The sequence below is a fragment of the Gadus chalcogrammus genome, chromosome 14, assembly GCF_026213295.1.
Source record: "Gadus chalcogrammus isolate NIFS_2021 chromosome 14, NIFS_Gcha_1.0, whole genome shotgun sequence".
Classification (NCBI taxonomy): Eukaryota; Metazoa; Chordata; class Actinopteri; order Gadiformes; family Gadidae; genus Gadus; species Gadus chalcogrammus.
Window position 1 is genome coordinate 23,919,478 of NC_079425.1, and position 20,032 is coordinate 23,939,509.

General features: G+C 45.3%; 1 protein-coding gene across 1 annotated transcript in view; it reads left to right on the plus strand.

The window, feature by feature from the left end:
• Positions 1 to 19,509, plus strand: part of tent4b (terminal nucleotidyltransferase 4B) — a 29,013-nt gene extending 9,504 nt beyond the window's left edge. Inside the window, exons 2-12 of the mRNA XM_056608070.1 lie at positions 1,983 to 2,106; positions 6,447 to 6,493; positions 6,757 to 6,877; positions 7,376 to 7,483; positions 8,611 to 8,739; positions 11,322 to 11,535; positions 12,048 to 12,174; positions 13,637 to 13,740; positions 14,409 to 14,620; positions 15,258 to 15,413; positions 17,165 to 19,509. Coding sequence (XP_056464045.1) covers positions 1,983 to 2,106; positions 6,447 to 6,493; positions 6,757 to 6,877; positions 7,376 to 7,483; positions 8,611 to 8,739; positions 11,322 to 11,535; positions 12,048 to 12,174; positions 13,637 to 13,740; positions 14,409 to 14,620; positions 15,258 to 15,413; positions 17,165 to 17,311 — 1,489 coding nt within the window. The 3' untranslated portion in view covers positions 17,312 to 19,509. The remainder of the gene's footprint in view (positions 1 to 1,982; positions 2,107 to 6,446; positions 6,494 to 6,756; positions 6,878 to 7,375; positions 7,484 to 8,610; positions 8,740 to 11,321; positions 11,536 to 12,047; positions 12,175 to 13,636; positions 13,741 to 14,408; positions 14,621 to 15,257; positions 15,414 to 17,164) is intronic.
• Positions 19,510 to 20,032: the final 523 nt, after the last annotated feature.

The following is a 20,032-nucleotide window of genomic DNA, read 5'->3' on the forward strand; positions in this document are numbered from 1 at the left end:
CCAATGTTTCACTTCTAACCCATGGCTCTGGCAGTGGGCATGCTTTCGCCTGCAATTCACACAATGGCCCTGCTAATGGGACTGTATGGGCAGCTCACTCAATCTGCCGGACCACCAAGTCCATTTCTTTTGTTTGCCCAAGGTGGGTACATCGCACCGTCTACACTCTCTTTCAGTCGTACACGTGCATTAAAATCTCACGGCGGCCTATCCAGAATTGTGCAACACTGTCGGCCTTTGGAAGAGCTGGGTTTGAGCACTGGCTTCAGGGCAGCAGATGGTGGTTGGAGATTTATTGAGGACTATTTCCTTTGAACAATTCAACCTATTCTACTTCTGATCTGTTAATGGCTAATGGAGGATCTGGCACTGCTGAATTTAAGTCATGAGATGCTTGGTTTCACCTGAAACAAGATACTTCAAAACAATATTTGGTGTGTGTGTGTGTGTGTGTGTGTGTGTGTGTGTGTGTGTGTGTGTGTGTGTGTGTGTGTGTGTGTGTGTGTGTGTGTGTGTGTGTGTGTGTGTGTGTGTGTGTGTGTGTGTGTGTGTGTGTGTGTGTGTGTGTGTGTGTGTGTGTGTCAAATGTGATTGCTTGCGTGCTTAACTGTCCCAAGGGCCTTCGCATATACCAGGGCTCATTGATTAGTTCCACAGCTGGCAGAAGGATGAGTTGGGCCTTGCTTGGTCTGTCATCATTAAGCAGCATGGCGGCAATTAGTGGTGATTAAACTGCCTGGCAAAACTAAATACAAATGGACACTTGACAATTGGTCACGTGTCTGTTCATTTGAAACAGGTATTTGAAACGAGATGAAAAGCATGCTGTTCTCTTCTGCTAGAGGGGGGAATTCGAACAATGAGCCTGCATCCAATCTTCTCTTTTAACATAAAATCTATATCCTCCAGCCATTTGACACACCACTCAGACTGCAAATTCCAGTGACTGGAAATACGGCCTAGCCAAGTGTTTATTCTTTCACCTTGTGTATGCGTGCTGTATATTATATGTGTACACGGGTCAAAGGGTGGCGTCGGTTTCAGGGATGCCATGGCTATTTCAGTACAACTCTCTGACGCCATGTTACCCTGGAGTGCATCCGGCAGTTATAACTAGAAACCCTAACCCTAAGATGCACCAGCATACGCAACGGGGCTCGCGGCCCTGCCAGCTCTCTGTAGTTGAACTCTGGTCATCTTGGCACCTGCTTCCAAACTCAATACGCAATAGTGTTGCTTTCATCCCTCAATGGGAATTCCTTTATATTCAAGTGTAGGACTGCTGATAATCCTGGCTGATTTATATATTTTTTATATAAATGATTCCAGTCAATATCATTCAAAAATATGATATAATATTTCTGTATCTCTTGCTTCTGTGTTGTGACAGTTGCTTATTTGATACGTATTTTGTATTCAAATGATTCTTGCACCTTTTGGGGGATATATATCCATTGTTAAATGAATGTAATGTATGAGTGCAGTAGAGGAATCAAACTCAAAACAGGTCATGTCACAGGTCAAGTCATATTTTTTTGAAGCTGGGGGATGTGCAGCATAATTTGAGAATAAACTCTCTTGGCCCTTAGTCCCGTTTAATCTACACAGGCTATATGTTTTTTGTGGTGCCTTGATCTGTATTCACACAGTTGGACAGATTTGAGTGGAAGTCCATTGCGGTTCCTGTCGTCTTGGTGTAACGTTTGCCGTCGGGGGGAGGAATGGAAGTAGGAACCTGACCTCAAGGCCCCGTGGTTGAGTTCACGCTCAGAGGGGAGCTTTGATGCTGATTTGCTCTCTATTCATGGTCTCGCACAGGGGATCGTTCTATGACCTCTGCCTCACTTCTGTACTTCCCACTTCTCCTGCTGGTTAAAGTCCTTCCACCCTTATGGAATATCTTGGCATTCAACCCCACATGAAGAGAGATATTTTGTCTATGATTGCGGTAAAATTGACTCTGGATGCTTTGTGCTCCGCAGGCTCCACGAGGAGATCAAGGACTTCTACGAGTACATCTCCCCACGACCGGAGGAAGAGAAGATGAGGCTGGAGGTGGTGGACCGCATCAAGGACGTCATCCACGACCTGTGGCCCAGTGCAGAGGTAAGAACCCCGGGGACGTCGAGATGAAAGCCTGCCTAGCGTCTGCTGGACGCGCTGAGGCTGTGGGAGATGTCCTATCGTGTTCAGCTCAAACGTTCAGATTCTGAAATTTTCTCCTGAAAAGCTGGAGTTAACAATCTGTGACTCATGTTTTATGGGCAGAGCAGCTAAAAGATGAGTGTGTTGGAGGTTGTAAAACGTGTGTCACGGGCTGCCTTCATCACCAATGTGCTTAAATGAATCGCTGGAGCGAGTGTTAAGGAAGACGCTGTGTTTTTAAGTGTAGTGGTCGTGTTAGACCGGGCTTTCCGTGCGAGGAACCCTATTGTACGGAGGGAGCGATCCTAGGATAAGCTACTTGAGGCCTTGGCACGGTCTGCTTGGACCTCACCCACACAGCTGGCTGCCTGGGATTCTTGCAGGATGCGTCAGACCCAGAACATTGAGCTCTCTCTCCGCACATTTATCAGGGTTGTTTGTTTTTCTTCGATCTTGGCGAGACGGACGCAGGAAATGTTTGGGCAGCATAGGGGTGTGATTGTTAATGACAGCCACCGCGTTGAGTCCTGTAATGTTTTTCTTGTTTAATGGAGACATTTTATTTACCAGTGCAGTGGTGGTGTGCTAATGGTGGTTGGGCCAGCGTGTCGTAATCACCACTGCTTTTAATCTACTTAAAAATAAATCTATACTAAAGCAGCTTTTCTTTCTTTTTTCTTCTACTACTCAAGTTCAGTCTTGCGTATAATCAAAAACAAAACATAAAAGACCTGTCTTAAGGTGTATCTTCCGTGCCATGAACTTTAACTCCCTATTGATTGATTTCTGCACCATAACTCGCTTCAGGGAGAATCCAAAACAAAGGTGGTCATCACATTTCTGTTGTCGTCAGCCAGAGTAGGTGAAGCCTTGGGTCTTCTCCTTCCTCATCCTCCACATACTTTGCCTCAGAGCGCTCGTCCATATAAGCAATGTGACATTTCAGGGCTCCAGACTAACATCTTCAACTCTTCATCTGGTCGCAGCACATCATTCGCTGCTCTGTGGCCGTATTGGCATGTCTTTTGTCACGGACCAGCCATCTGTACGGCACATCGTACGATTAAAAAAAAATATGAACTCACTTGCAGTAAACTGTAAAATGAATTAATTGTATTGCAGAGCTCGTCTTTTCTTTATTTTAAACCGCCTGTGACTCTATCTCTTTCCTCACAAGCCAAATCTCGACATAAAATAATGACAGGCTGGTAATATACTCCAGCTATTGTTTCCCTTCTCCTGTCATCCAGAATACTGCGAGCGCTCTTATCTTGACGGGAGCATTGGTTCAACTCCACTGAACTTTGCACAGTGCCTAAACCACCTTTTTTGGCAGTATGTTTTAAGCACGGCCACTACCATCCATCATATTAAACACGCGTAGACCTGAAACCCAACCTTCCCCCTATGTGTGTTGCCCTTCCTACTACGCAACGCAACCCCACGTGATGCTCTTTGGCTCGCCCGGTGTGTGACCCGCTTCACACAAAGCCCGGTCCTTACCCAGTCAGACTCTGACCAAAAATGGACCCGAAAGCCGCTGACTTCACCCACACAGCACTTACTTTTGATATTGTTGGCCGCAATACAACCATTTTGGTTGAGCCCGCTCTGACTACTTGTTGTTATATGGAAGGGTAGCACAGAATGTAGGCATCCATCTTCTGTTTGGTGATTCTTGTGAGTACAGAGATTGTTGGTTTTTATTCATTTTCCATTGAGGATGTAAGCAACAGACGAAATAAAACTCAAACTCCCAGAATCCCTTGTTTTCCTGCTAAGTTCCCAGGAGCACAGCAGCACCTCACCATACCTTGTTACTGTTGAACAGTAGGCGTTCCACAGCTCTGAGTCAAAGCTGTCCGCCTTGCACGAAGGCTGGAGGCAGGCTGCTTTTTGATTCGTTAGCAGGCTGCCGATCAAGTGACCGGTTAGGCTGACCAGTGTTGTTTATAAGGCTGGTTAAGGCAAGGCCCAGGAGAAGGAGTTTAAAGGCCAATAGGCTTTCCACGGTGGCGCTATTCCTGGGCCGCCAGACTCTTCTTGTCTAGCTGGCCTCAGAGCCAGCATGGGTCAGGTTCAGGAGGATAGAAATGGCAGTTGTCTGTACACTAGAGTTGCCGTGGTGTGGACATTTTCACACAGAGTAATATGCTCGTGTCAACACCGGTATTACCGGTATAAACGGTATTAACTTTGAAACTATAGGTCAACCGCCATCTTCTCCGTCAACTCTCCTCTCACACTCGGTGACAGCGGCTGGCAGCGCGCCAATTCTCGTCGTCTTATAAGGTTCTATATATAATAGGATAATATATATCATAATATCACGGCCAAAAGCTCTGTGCGACTCCGGATGGCCGTAGCGCGGGGAGCTCACGTAGGGATTTGGCTCCGCAGGGTTTGTTTACCGGCGTTGCTATGGTTACCGGTCTTGTAAGGAAGCACGTCAATTCTCGGCGCGACAATTCTCCCGCACAGAGCAGAACTGTGGCCTATTTTACACATTTTAATTTTCTTAATTATAATTATATTATTCATTTTTACTGAATTTGTTTTTTATTACTAAAAAAAAAAAATAATAATACTCTGTGTTGCCGTTGTGCAACACCGAGTAAACGGTGTTGGCCTCAACACCGGTAACCCCGGTAATACCGTATACCGCGGCAACCCTACTGTACACCCCTGTTGTCGCAAGAATTATTAAAAAAAATATCATCACATTTATAAAGGACAATAGAATGATGTTCATAATGATAATTTATTTAAACTCAAAATAAATTAATCAATACATTTTTGTTTTAATTACAATTCCATTATGCAACATGGGCAGGGCGCTGTCATCGACAGTGATATTGAATTACTTTACCAATCACTACATAAGCAAATACATAAGCAAATCAGGACTGTTTAAATTCTTTTACTATAATTATTCTTCCCGGGGCTGTTGACGAGTCTCTGCCAGGAGGCATGTCGTGTGCGTGCCTGCGAGGCCATCGTATAAGCTGTTAAAGATCCAAAGACGCCAGCAAGCCAACCGACCAGTTCCAAGCATGGCAGCAGCTGGTGCCGCACAACCGCTTTGCGTGGGAACAGCGAACCGTCAGCGGCCGCTTAGGCCTTCCTGCACAGAGCGTCGTGACGCCGTCTGTCACTCTGATGAGACGCCTGTCACATTGTCTGTTTTCCTTTACTGACACAAGCACACTGCCTCATGTGTCATCGTGATTAGGGGGACGGAGGAAGATACAGAAAACATGCACGTGTTTATAAAAATATACAATAATGGCACGTGTTTGTAAGGGGTACGACGTGATTGTCAGGGGTACAACTTGTTTGTCAGGGGTACAACTTGTTTGTAAGGGGTACCACTTGTTTGTAAGGGGTACCACTTGTTTGTAAGGGCCACACCTTGTTTGTAAGGGGCACATCTTGTTTGTAAGGGGCACACCTTGTTTGTCATGGGCACACCTTGTTTGTCATGGGCACACCTTGTTTGTCAGGGGCACACCTTGTTTGTCAGGGGTCCGACTTGTTTGTCAGGGGTACACCTTGTTTGTCAGGGGTACACTTTGTTTGTAAGGGGTACCACTTGTTTGTTAGGGGTGCGGCTTGTTTAAAGGGGACTTATTACAGTGTTTCACCCAGGAAATGTCTTAGTCATGGTGGTCGAGGAGCAGAGGGGCCAATGCCATTTCGGTTCCATTCTTCTTATCTTTATTCTTTGTACCAGGTGGAAGTGCAATATTGCGATTGCGATATAATAAACAAATGGTGTCATGAGTCTAATTGCTTGGTTATCAAGGAAAATGCACACAGATTGCTGATCATTTTAAAATGTTTATTTCTCAACTCAAACATACAAAATTAAACTAACATTAAAAAAAATACAAAATCTAAAAAATGTGTACAGTACATTATTAAAAATATAAAAAAAAATATTTTACCAGATTAAATGAATAATAAAAAAAAACGTAGTTTTCTCAATAGTGAAACTAAATAAAATAAATGGAATAAATAAGAAAATATATTTAAAAATATATATATTTTTTTTTTACATTATATTTAAAAAATTAAACCGCAGCCTTTTGCGGTTATACAATCGCAGAGGCTGATATCGCGATTGCGATTCGATTAATCGTGCAGCACTAGTTTAAGGCGTGTGACTTGTTTGTTAGGTGTGCGGCTTGCATGCAGGCTTCTCTTGCACTTCAAGTGGGCAATGTTTGAATGACTTTTAAATAATGCAAGGCCGTGAATGTGATTTAGACGTCTAAATTGTGTTTGTGCTTCTGTTCCAGGTCCAAGTGTTTGGGAGCTTCAGCACCGGTCTCTATCTGCCAACGAGGTACGCTGTCTGACTGTCAAAGTGCTGGTGGATCCCCACACCCCACACTAACCCACCTTCTAGGAATCCGGAACCTGGATTCCTAGTAAAGCTAGAGCCTCATGAAAGTGTGTGTGTGTGTGTGTGTGGGGGGGGGGGGTGGGGGTGGGTGGGTGGGTGGGGGTTTTTGGGAGTGTGTGTGATTCTGTGCTCACAAACAAAGGTTGTTATCATGAGACGGGGCCGTTTTGACTGACGCCTCCTCTGACTCCGCCCCCTCACAGTGACATCGACCTGGTTGTCTTCGGGAAGTGGGGGTCCCTGCCCCTGCGGACCCTGGAGGACGCCCTGCGCAGGTGCAACGTAGCGGACGAGAACTCCATCAAAGTGCTGGACAAGGCCACGGTACGACTGGCCGCGATCCCCCGACCCGGTGCCGCACTGATGGCCGCCATTTTGGATTTAGTTCTTCTCTATTGTCGCGATAGGAAGGGGAGTTTTAGGAGAGATTGTAATTTGCTCTTAAACTGCGATACAACACGGTTCGACATATATCCAACTTCCGCTTGACCCCATTAGGATGGTGATTTCTCAACAAAATTGCCTGCAGAACAAGCAAGTGAAACGTCAGTCTAGATTGTTCTGTAGATCTGCGGCGCCCTTTGTCAGAAGAAGCTTCTCAGAAGATTTGTCACGGCAATTAGCCAATTACTGATTAAACCCTAACCAAAAGGCCTTTGTTGCTTTGCTTTGGTTCTTCCGTCTGGGAAATGGTCATGTATGTTTTCTACTAAGCTTGTTTTACGAATCTCTCCGAGGTGAATGTGTATTTTTGTTCTCATTCGATTTGCCGGTGAATGTGTTGGCGTGTCCTCTGATCTTCCACCTCTCCTGTCCTCCCAGGTCCCCATCATTAAACTGACGGACTCCTTGACCGAGGTCAAGGTAGACATCAGCTTCAACGTGCGCAGTGGGGTGAAAGCAGCCCAGCTCATAAAGGAATACAAAGAGGTACGCCCAGAGAGCTGCATGTGTGACAGGAACATAATATTGCAATTTTTTTGTATTCAAAGCACGGGTGATCATTTTGGAATGGATGTAAGGGGCCCTTGTGCCCTGATGAAGGAATGCCATGTCACAACTCCTCGTCGGTGGGTTATACCGTGTTGGCCTAAGCTGCACCCCACTCTCACCTGAGTGAGAAAGCTTTTCTGGGAAAAGTGTGATGGAAAATCCACGGGATTTAGTCTTCAATAATTCAAGCTTTGGTTTCTTCAGTTTGTGCTATCCAGACACTTCATCTGTTAACTAGTGTTACCCAGTTCCCCTTTGTGGTTCACCTTTTACATTTGGAAACCGGTCACGAGGGAGAAGTGACCTTATCTACACGAGTGAAACTCTTTTATGTCAAAATTTCCCTCACATGATGTACGGACAATTGAATTGCGGCGAAGGGGCTGAAAGTGTTGAAAGGCTGTGTGAAACGGTATTCTAGGCGCATTCTGCTAGAGAAGAGACTGGTGTGTGCATGCATTAAATAGGTACATTTACTGCAACTATTGTGTGCTTATTTGAATTTAGAACATCTGGTGAAGATGTAATATCTCAAAGAAATCGAACCAAACAATCAGTCACTCACTAAACTCCAGAAGACTGATCCCTGGAAAAGGAGAGTTTTGCCTTGTCGGTACATGTTGGCATTGCCCTTTATATTAAGTTGTTCATGTCAAAATGACATGAATCGCTGTCAGAACTAAAGGGTATGCATCAAGATTTATGCTCTTTTTTTATGAAGCAACACTCCGGTTGCTTCCAAAAGGGGCGCAGTTGTGAGTGTGATCAGATCAGCCATGTCAAAACCTGCCCTTCCCTGTGACTTGGTGACATCACACCTGGGAGTGTCGACATAGATGTAGGCTGGAACAGACCAGTCTACCAGCATACCCAGTGCACTGTACCAACTGGTAGACTTATCTCCTAGGGCTCGTAATTGCGAACCACTCTCACACCTGGAGGGTTGGGTCCTTTTAACATACCTCTTTGAATCCCATCTTTTCACAAACGTGCAGTCCTGCTTTTGCCCACCGGAGGTCGCTGTCCACACTGAACGAGTGCCTGTCTTGTGTTTGCTCCTGCAGAAGTTCCCTGCCCTGCCTTACCTGGTGCTGGTGCTGAAGCAGTTCCTGCTGCAGAGGGATCTGAACGAGGTCTTCACCGGCGGGATCGGCTCCTACAGCGTGTTCCTCATGGCGGTCAGCTTCCTGCAGGTCAGACATGCACCCCTCGGTCTGCTGTTAACTCCACCGAGCAAAGGCATTGCAAGAAGGTGGGGAGTTTAAATACTGGCGGATTAAAGACCAGCAGACGCATCACTGAACTACTCAGACGGTGGGAGATAACAAGGGAGAAAGCGTCCCCCATTGCAATAAACCGGTTTACGAGCGTCTCCGGCGACGTTTGGGAAATAGGATTAACTTTCTATTTACAGTTCAAACCATTCTTCCTTTTCGGAAGCAATACAAAGCTTCGGTGAGTATTGTCAGCTGCTAACAATGGCAGTCAATTGCTTGATCCTATTCTTGCATTTCCATGCTCTGTTGTTTGTGTAGTGTCCATGCACAACTGGGGAGGATGAATTCTCCCAGGGTATTGTGTCCGGGCGGCCACATATTGACTGTGTTTAGTCAAGGTTTCATCCAGTATCCAAACACTCAAATCAAACACACCGCAGATCAACTTTGTATCTAGATGAAAGATCAAAATCGTTTTTGGCAGTAGGGTAATCAAGGGAGGTGGCTTGCATTTTGCATTCGGACCATCAGTGCTTATCTGGAAACATCGCAGGTCCTGGCACGTACTCTACCCTGTGACTCATTCCGCTTTCTTTGACCTGCTCCTGTTTTTTCCGGCCTTGATTACCTTCTAATTCATCGGTCGCTGCCAAGTGGTAATGAGCGTGTTGACTCCTGGCCTACCTTTTTCTGCGGGGATGTCATGATTTCCACAACCTCCACCTTCTCTATTTCCATGCTGTGTGTACTTAAGGCTTAGTTTTGATTTGAATGTCTCTTTGCATGCACCTCCAATACAGTGCTAGGGAATTTAGAGTCAATAGAACCAACAGAGTTCTACATAAGTGGCCTCTTTCTCTTCTCTTGCACATGACCACTCAAACACGCGTCTATGTTTGAATTTGGTAAGAAAGCACCTTTATTTTAACGTCAATGCACACACGTTGAGAAGATCACAGGGGTGCATGTGGCTCAGGAGGTAGGTTGATAGTACGAGCGTCGTGGTGTCCCTGAGCAAGACACCACACTAGGGCTGGGCAATTAATCAAATTTTGATCGCAATTTCGATTTTAGAGTCAAACGATCACAAAATTAACACAATCGTTTTTTCCTTTTTAATTATTTTTAAATGTTTTATAGAAAGGGCAGAACACTTGGATACATACCAGTATATTATTTAAGATTGGAAAATTAAATTTTTCCTCTTTTTAAGGCAAAATTTCAAAGTCCTCAGTTAGAATAATAATAATCGGAGAGACATGCTGAATGAATACAACATGCTTTAAAACTCAAAAACAATCGTTTGAATAATCGTGATTTCATTATTGACCCAAAATAATCGTGATTAGGATTTTTCCCATAATCGGGCAGCCTTACGGTGCGGCCACACCAAACGCGCGCCTAACCTGACGCTTGATCATTGTGGGGTGGTTACTCGGTTCAACGCTTCCAACGCGTCAACGCGCCAACGCAGCTAGATGAGTCCATGTTCATGCAAGTGAACGGAGCGTTCCCTCTTCGTCATAACTATCAAACCAAACAGCCTTCACATTCACCGAGCGAACATTATGAAAGTAAAATGCACATTTCTCGCTAAAAATGTTTCCATAAACGCATTTAATGGCGTAACTATGTTACTATTTCCACCCAGAATAAGGATAGTTGTCGGCCGTGGCTGCGCTGGAGTCCGAGGTAGGAACCCCAAACGCTGCCGTGTTTGGGTGATGGAGCTTAGATCGGGTTAGATTAAATAATCTCTGATATAAATAACAATAATCGGTTTAAATAACTTCACATGGTGTGTCTGGTGTGTTTCCAGCATTCGTAGTGTTGATCAGCAGAGAAATAGTCCGCCAAGACATTGAGGTTGCTTGGCATCCAGAGACTCTGTCCATGCAAGTGAACGGAGCGTTCCCTCTTCGTCATAACTATCAAACCAAACATCCTTCACATTCACCGAGCGAACATTATGAAAGTAAAATGCACATTTCTCGCTAAAAATGTTTCCATAAACGCATTTAATAGCGTAACTATGTTACTATTTCCACCCAGAATAAAGAAAAATGTCGGCCGTATGCTTCTGTCCAAGCTCACTACTCTCTGCCAGTGACGTCGGGTCAAGCTCAACGCTGATTGGCTATCGCGGCCAAGCGTCACGCGTTGGAGCGTTGAAAGTTCAGATTTCTGAACTCCGGGCGTTGGCGCGTTGGGCGTGTTACTGCGTTTACGTGCGTAATTACGTGCGTAACGCCCCTAACTTGACGCTTCATCGCATGTAACGCGTCTACGCGCCTATACCAATGGTTCCCTATGCAAAAATGCCGAATTTTGACGCCCCTAACGCGAGTAACGCGTTTGGTGTGGCCGCACCGTTACACCTCACCCTAACTGCTCCCGACAAGCTGGCTGTCACCTTGCGTGGTTGACTCCGCCGTCGGTGTGTGAATATGTGCATGAATGGGTGACTGTTAGGCAGTATCGTAAAGCGCCATTTCCCATTTAACCCCTGTGGTCCTCCACTCGCTGACATGTGCTTCTGTTGTCGCTCTGACCCCCAGCTCCACTACCGCGAGGACGTCCGGAGTCCCAACACCAACATCGGGGTCCTGCTCATCGAGTTCTTCGAGCTCTATGGCCGCAACTTCAACTACCTGAAGACGGGCATCCGGATCAAAGACGGCGGCTGCTACGTGGCCAAAGACGAGGTGCACAAGAACATGATGGACAGCTACCGGCCCTCCATGCTGTACATCGAGGACCCCCTGCAGCCAGGTAGGAGACGACTCCACACCCCCCTCGCTCTCTGGGCTTGAGTGGGAACTGTTCAGCCCTGCTTCACTGTGTTATCTTCGACAGAGGGGAGATGCTATGCCAAGTACTGCAGTGGGTCATATAACTGAATAATAAAAGTCAAGAGAGTTCATTCATTGACCCTGCGTTCCAACACCCATGCTACCATAGTATTTAGTATGCCAGAAAAATAATTATGATGTAACAATATATAGTATGGGAGATGCAAATATGAAGTATAGCGAAAGTCGATGGTGGCACTACGGAAGCTGATCAGTGACATCACCTGTAGTATCCCAATTGTATGCATACTATGTGCAACAGTACATATATTGTAAGGGTAGCTTCAGTACAAGTAAAAATGAAAAGTATTTAATTTGGAACGCAGCCTCAGTCTTCTCAGCCCTCTGATCTGAGGTTCATTCGTGGGGTTGAATTCACCGTACATGAACCTGTTGTCCCCCCCCCCTGACCGTGTCCCCTGCGTCCCGTAGACAACGACGTGGGCCGGAGCTCGTACGGCGCCATGCAGGTGAAGCAGGCCTTCGACTACGCCTACGTGGTCCTCAGCCACGCCATGTCGCCCATCGCCAAGTACTACCCCAACAACGAGTCGGAAAGGTGAGGATTCTCTCCCTCTTCTGCAGTGGGGCGGGGGTGGGGTGGAGCGGGGAGGGGGGGTTTAATCCTGTCAGAGTCCCAGGCTGGTGAGGTGAACTGATTCAGGCTATCCATGCTCCTGGACCTTTCTGTGGTTTATATAAATATAAGTTATATATAAGTTAATGTAACCTTTTTTCCTTCTCTTTTGTCAAATAATTATTAAGAGAGATGAGTTTAAGGTATACATTTGGCTTCAGGGTCATTTTGTGTCTACGTTTCCAATTTCTGTGTTATTGGTGTTATGAAAAGGATCTGGGGTTGACTTCAGATCTGTATTGCAAGAACAATATTAAGTCAACGTCGTCTTTAACAGTTGAATCGTCATGTCGGCAAAAATAGTGTGCAACAGCGGGAGAGAATCCGCTGAGTAAGAGGACACAGCATTGCTTGGCTCTAGAAGGAACAGCGTAGCTTGGTTCTAGGAGGTAAAGCCTAGGTTGGTTCTAGAAGAAAAAGCCTATAAATGACGCCATGCTTCTTTTGTGGGCGTTTGCTGTGTTATTTTTTGCCTTCAATTTATAACTTTATTGTGTGTTCGATAACCCCTTTGTGTACCAGTATTGGCACGATGCAATCAGTTTATTTTCCCAGTAGAGCACATTCTGAGCTGCCGGTCTAGAAGGTCACACAATGTCAGGGAAAAAATCGTCCAGAGTTTGCCAGCATTTTGAAAGCATTAAAGATGATTAAAAAACAACCTGCATACTGTCAACAGCAGCACTTGCCCGGTGAGAATGATCCTCTTTGTGGGTGTACGCTGCTCTGCTAAATTGAATGGCGCCACATGTGTTCTGTGTGCTGAAACTCAATGTTCACATGGGATTTTAATTTCTCATCTGTCAAACGCTGCTACTTTCTCTTTATCCGTGGGCTTCTGTCCTGATGGGATGGGAATTCTGTCTCCACATAGACCCGACACTGTTTGATTTCAGAGATGTATTCCATTATTTGTGGTATATTATATTCGCCTGTATAGTAGCGTATACAAGGACAATCGTAGACTATATTTTCTGTCAAATTGAATGCAGATGGTGATCTGAACGGATGTATGTTGTAAAAATACATTTTGTTTGTGGGGTAATTTAGCGGAGGCGCTGGGCCTTGCCTATAGACAGCTGTGGAAACCCTGATAGATCAGCTCATTATCGTCAAGTGTTAAAACGAACCAAAGGTCAAAAAAAGATATTGCAACATTGAGCTGCATACATTAAAAAAAGATAGGATACATAATTGGATGATCGGACGACAATGTACCCGGCCTGACCAATAAGATCCCACCATGCAAAATCGTCGTCGGGGACATCCTTCATTAAACCATATAGAAAGTTTTTCATATTGGGGGTAAGTCTGTGTTTGTGATATGTCCGTTTAAGGGAGCCTGAACCCTAATGCCTTCTCCCCTCCGACCCCCCCCTCCCAGCATCCTGGGACGGATCATCCGAGTGACCCAGGAGGTGGACGACTACAGGGACTGGATCAGTAAACAGTGGGGCCGTCCGCCCCAGAGTGAACCCGCCAACAACCGTAGGTCCCACATCTGCTGCCAATCAAACCACCAACCCTCATGTCATTACTAGAAAATAGGAGAGCGCCCATGTAGAAGTGCTTTTTTATTCTGCTGCCCTCTGCTGGGAAAGCTTTTGAGGGTAGGAGGAACCGATCGCTGCTGTTTAGTTGAGCCTGTTTAGAGCTTAGATTACACAGCAGGGTCCCTGTTGACTGCATCCGGTGTCTCCCTGGCACATTGCTCTGGTCGATGCCTTAGACGTTGCACATATTGTTATCGATCATACTGGGAACATAGGGTTACAGTCCATCTGACATATTTGGAACATTCCTGCAAAATGCATACAGTTCTTTGTTTTGTATTAGTAAATGTTTCTGTTTTACATTTGTTTGTTGACCTAAATCCCCTTTTTTTTATATACATATATATATACATTTCTTTACTTGGTTTATTATTGTTGTGCACCAAACACCAAGACAAATCCTTGTACGTGGTAAACTGACTGATGCTGATAGTGATTCTGATGGTGGTAGTGATTCTGATGGTGGTAGTGATTCTGATGGTGGTAGTGATTCTGATGGTGGTAGTGATTCTGATGGTGGTAGTGATTCTGATGGTGGTAGTGATTCTGATGGTGACTTTGTTTATGATTGTGACTTTGTTGTGATTGTGATCGTTGCCGTAGGAAACGATGTCATGCTGCTGGTGGAGCCCCAGCGGCTGGATGAGTGCAACAACAACGTCACAGAGGAGGAAGAGGAGGAGGAGGAGGAGGTGGTGGAGCTGCCGGACACGCCCGGCAGCAAGAGCTCCTCCAGCTCCTCGTCCCCGGCGCCCTCCATGTGCTCCTCGCCGCTCTGCATCTCCTCGTCCTCGTCCACCGTGTCCAGCGACGCGGTCAGTCCACATGCACACAGAGGGACACGCACACATACACACACAGGGGCACGCACACATACACACACAGGGACATACAAGCACACGCGTGAACATACACGCATGAACATGCTTAAAGGGGACCTATAAACGTTGTTATAATGATTGATAGTCATGTTTAACCATGATAGATTTTCGGGAAACTCTTCCTCTCATCTGGGCGGTTTCAGCCTTCTCTGTCAACGCTCGGGTTCGTCCTTTTCCGCCCCCTCGCCCCCCTCCTGCCAACCCAACTCCGGTGTGATTGGTTACCTTCCTTGAAGCGCGCGTGCGGGCAGATTTGACCAGGCATATGGGGGCTCACTCTACGTAAATGATTTCCCGGAAATGTGAACAAGTGAATCGCAATCGTTGTCCCGAGTGTTTAGCGCTCTGCACAGCCACCCCAGACTGTCAGCAGGGAATACGTCGAAATGCATGTCCGTCATTATTTGACACTTTAGTATGGTTAAACATGACTATCAATCATTATAACAACGTTCATAGGTCATAAAAGTCGAAAAAGCATAATAGGTCCCCTTTAACTGAAGTTAAAGAGTTCGGGAGTTCCCATGTTGCCCAAAAACGTCCTTAAAGGTTATTTTGTGTCCTTCTCAAGGACTCGGACGGCACCCCGTGTAAAACGGCCAAGCAGCAGCAGCAGCAGTCCGGCCGCGGGTCCAAAGCCCACCGGGACTCAACGCCCAGCGTGGCCAGCAGCCGGACACAGGGCCACTCTGCCTGCACTCCCACCGGGGGCGGCAAGGGGGGCAAGGTAGGCACGCCTGGAGCTCCTCCCCGGTCAGATCTGGCGATCTAACCGTATAACGTATATCATTTTTATAAAGATAGGACTTTATCCGTATCAATACCTTCTCAAAATATGTCTGGTTATAAGCGATTGTTCATTTTAGTTTTTTTGGGGGTTGTGCTAACTGGCCACTGCGGTCATCTGATGCTGATGAATAAGATCTTGGGTCAGCCAGTCAGCCAGGAGTGGGATGTGCCTGAGAACGAGGCATGAGCCTGAGGTCAGGGGTACCCTCTCATGGCTGCTGGCGCCACTACTGAGGTCATACTGGGAACAACTGTTGTACGACTGCAGTTATCAGAGTAGAGTAAGATGGAGGTTGGAGACCTCGATTTGTTCTTGACACACACAACCTGCTGAAGGCTTGCTGCGTTTGTTGAAGGTTAAAGGCAGGATTAACGAAGGACCTTTTGCTTAAATTGACCTTAAATCCTCTATCAAGAGGCCTGATCGATTATTCTTCCCCTGGAATTAGCCCTACATTCGTGGCTTTATGGTCGATATGTGCGAAGAACTGAGGCCCTATACATATTGATTAAAGAGAGGTTTAAAGAGCTTCTTACGTGACTGTAAAAAACAGGTAATAAGCAAGGTAAATTTATTTCTAAAATTATATTGGGATAGATGTAGAATTCGGATAAATACAAGTCTATGGCTGTTCTCGAGCTGGCTTGGTGGCTCCAATTCCTGGAGAAACTGCTAGTCAGAATCACCCTTTCTGAGGCCAGCGATATAATGCTAATCCATGTACAATGCTGATTTAATAACTCCTTTATGTCTACAGGCCTAGCATACTAAAAGTCATGAACAGCAAGCTTATGATCTGAAGGTCATAATTAAATGCTGGTCTATTACTCCAACATGCCTAGTAGCCTTATGCTGGATTTGTTAATGGGTTTATTATCTATGAAACAAGAATATAAGGAGAATATATTTGCACATCATTGCTTCCACCTTGAGAGAGCATTGCAGCCCCTGGCACGAAACACATTATAAAATGCTCTCCCATACTGTTTTGCTGAAAGAAAATGTCCAAAACCCTAGTCAAGCTCATTCTCTTGAGTCCAAAGTAAATTGTCCATCTTATTCAGACGGACATGATTGTGTCTTGGTTGGTGTCTGAGTAAAGTCCGCTCAAAGTGAAGTTGCTTCCATGTAATTCCATTGTAATCCCACTGACCTTTTGCGGGAAAGCTTTCATGCTAATCCTGACCTATAGAGATTCATAGGCTGCACAAACAGGCTTATATTATGACTGCAGCACCAGTTGAATATATATGATCTATAATCAACAATTAATCAATATATACAGTCATCATCTCTATGTTGGGTTGAGGCAATGTCATTCCAATTCATCAATGTTTCTCCATAGTAGAAGAACGCAGAGCCGATTTTTGGGTCAAACGATCTCCAAACTAATATAATCAAGTTCAAATGTATTTTATTTTTTATAAATTTGAATACATTGGAATTGAATGAAATTTCATATTTTCTATTTTAACATTTTGTGTGTTTTAAGGGGGGATTTTTCAAGTTCTGTTACAAAGTGTTTTTTTTGGAGAGAAATGCTGAAGAAATGCATGTTGTAATCGTGACTTCAATATTGACCAAAATAATTGTGATTCAGGGATATTTTCCCATAATCAAGCAGCCCTAGCAGGGAGGTGTGTGTGTTCCCAGTTCTGAACCGCACCTTCTGTCTGTTCCCTCCTCAGACCCGGCCGTCCCGCTCCCATAAGGCCGACCAGCAGAGCTCGTCCTCAGGGGGGAAGAGCCATCAGGGCAACAAGCCACACCACCAGGGCAACGGCAAGAAGAGGAAAAATGTGAGGGAGTCCACCCAGGAGGACCCTTGCAGATAGTGGGTGGCCGCGGCGTGCCCGTGCTCCCCCCTCTGCTAAGGACCCCAGGGACGGGACTCGTCCTACTTCTGCTGCCAGACTCCAGCCTTGGGAGGCTCTTGGTGTAGAATCTCTGTCTTACACTCAAGATTTTTTTGCCGGGCACACGCAAGCGTTTTATAGCAGGAACAAAAAAAAGAACAAAAAAATAAATAATTATAGGAAATGGGGCTTCGGTTCTTGGACCCGGATTGAATCATGAAGGATATTTGCGTGTTAGCCGCTGTCGTCAGGCTTCTCGTGGAGGGGTTTCTACCCTGCAGGCGGCGCTCACTGGAACTGTCTTATTGCCCCCTTGTGTACGGGAGGACAAATGGCAGGTGTCGAGGGTCTGCCATGGAGTACAATTCCTGGGGCTGGAGGCAACACCGCTTCTCAGCGAGAACGATACATTTACAAATTGATGGAAAAGACAAAAAATGTTGAAGAACGGGAGGAAACCCAAACAAAAAAAATGTACACTGATTTCCTTTTTTTATGGTGACCCTTAAAAAATGCAATCCATTACGAGTGAGGAAATAACTTATGCATGACAGTTCTCTTTTGCTGGTGGTTGGTCTGTTTTTTGTTATGTCTCGACAGATTATACAGATTTTTACAAAAAAAATACATAAAAAGGTTAAAAATGCCATTGCAAAAAAAAACGGACAAAACCAAAAAAACAATCATAAATTGTTTCCTATTCTCTTTTTACCAGATATAACAGTTTGAGACGTGTAGACGTGTACTTTCCCCTCCTAGCTGTTCTTTATGGGAGGCCAAGGAGCTGGGTTCTGGGACTCATTGCCAACATACATCATCAGCATCAGTCTACTCACTCCGAGCACGGTGACTCTAGCGGTTAGCCTACTGAACATCTACTGAATACATGTCCCTACGGATGGCTGGATGGAGATTAATCCTGTGTACCGATAGCACAGCCGTGCTAGTTAAGAGCCTAGAGTATAGGTATAAATTAGTAAGGGGGTGACGATGGTTTTTATGGCAAAAATCAAATCCTACACTTGAAGAAAAGAAAACCCACTCTTGTTAGCAATCAATCTGTGGGAGGTAATTCGTTGGCTTAGTGATTTACCTTCTACAAAAATCATTTTATTTCTTAAATTTATTTATTTTTTTATTATATGGACATAGTATGGATAAGATGTGTATTAACTTTGGAGCCTGTATCTTTTGTGTCCTTATGTTTAGCTAGGAAGAGATATTGGGGGGGGAAATACAATTTATCAGGTACAGTTAAAATGTCACGGTTATGTCATTTCATTGCCTTTTTTTCTTTCGGTAATAGTTGAGTGACCAAGTTACCTAGAAATTATATGAGACCATTTTTGCAAGTCGGAAAGTGTAATGTGTTACATGGCTGGGGTGTTTAGTTCAAAGGGAGTTTTGATTATAATTTTTTTGTTTTGTTTTGTTTATTGAAATTAATCCCGCCTTGGGGGACCCCCTGATGTTTTGCAGTTCTGCAAGTAACCTGTAGATGGGGCTATCGCTCAAGTCTTATCCTTACAGAGTTTGCGCTCGTATACTGCATTTGGACGGCCCCCCACCTATGGGTGACTTGAAGGGATAGCCCACTATCAATTGAAAACCACATGTAGAACACCCGGTCAGTGACATGCTTGCATTGGGAAATATCGAATAAGCACACGGCAGCCGCTTGGATGTTTTTTTCCCAACACCAAACGCAACAGCTCTCTACCACACACAGATTACCAGCAATAACATTTCTGCAGTCACTTGACCCTCAACACTATTTAACGTCCGCCACAACCCATGATGATATTAAAAAAGCACGGCCCTTGCAGAAACACAACCGCTACAGTTTGAATCACAACTCCAAACATTTTACGCGTTTTTTGATAGGACGACTCTTGTCCAAGTGAATAAATCTACGTGTTTGATGTTGAACCATTCATTGATGTCAGCCGTCGCATTTCCAGACGCCTTCTCCAAATGCAGTATACAAGTGCTTGTCTGAAAACGGCGGACAACAGAATGTAAACGTGTCAGTAGTGCCATCGGAATAATGTCCATCGACCCTCCTCACTGCAGGTTCTTCTCACTAAACTGCTCATCCCAAACGTCATTTCTCTGCAGCTATTACAGTACATGCAATAAAAACCACAGTACAACTAAACAGTCCGAAGTGTCGGTTTCTTGGTGTTTGGGAAAGAGCTCTTCCGACTCTACACAGGTGGGCGGACACGCTGGCACTTCTTCACGCACACCACGAGGCGAAGAATTAACACGCTTTCCGCTTTCCGCGTTGTAACGCAGAGGCGCGCCGCCAGAGCGCACGAAGCGACGCTTTGAGAGGCGCGCTGCTAGAGCGCACGAAGTGACGCCTGGAGAGGACTGCCGTAGCCACGCGTGAAGCGGCGCGTTGAGACAGAGGAAGCGATCTATTGAATATCCTGCTTTAATGTCATCTATTAATCATGCACGTCGACGAATGAGGTGAGTTCTCCCCTGCCGTTTATTTCTACTTAGGATATTTTTATAAAGTGTCGTTTCGTCCATTAAGTGAACTCATCCATCCGAAATGTTAAGGTAGCATCATATATCTGTTGGATGGGTTTGAAACGGGCTGAACTATGCAGGCTAAAGAATTCGGAACGTTAAAGTTCCGCGTAACGAAACGTTCGAGGCGAGGTTCGGGTTTTAGGGTGTATTTTCTAC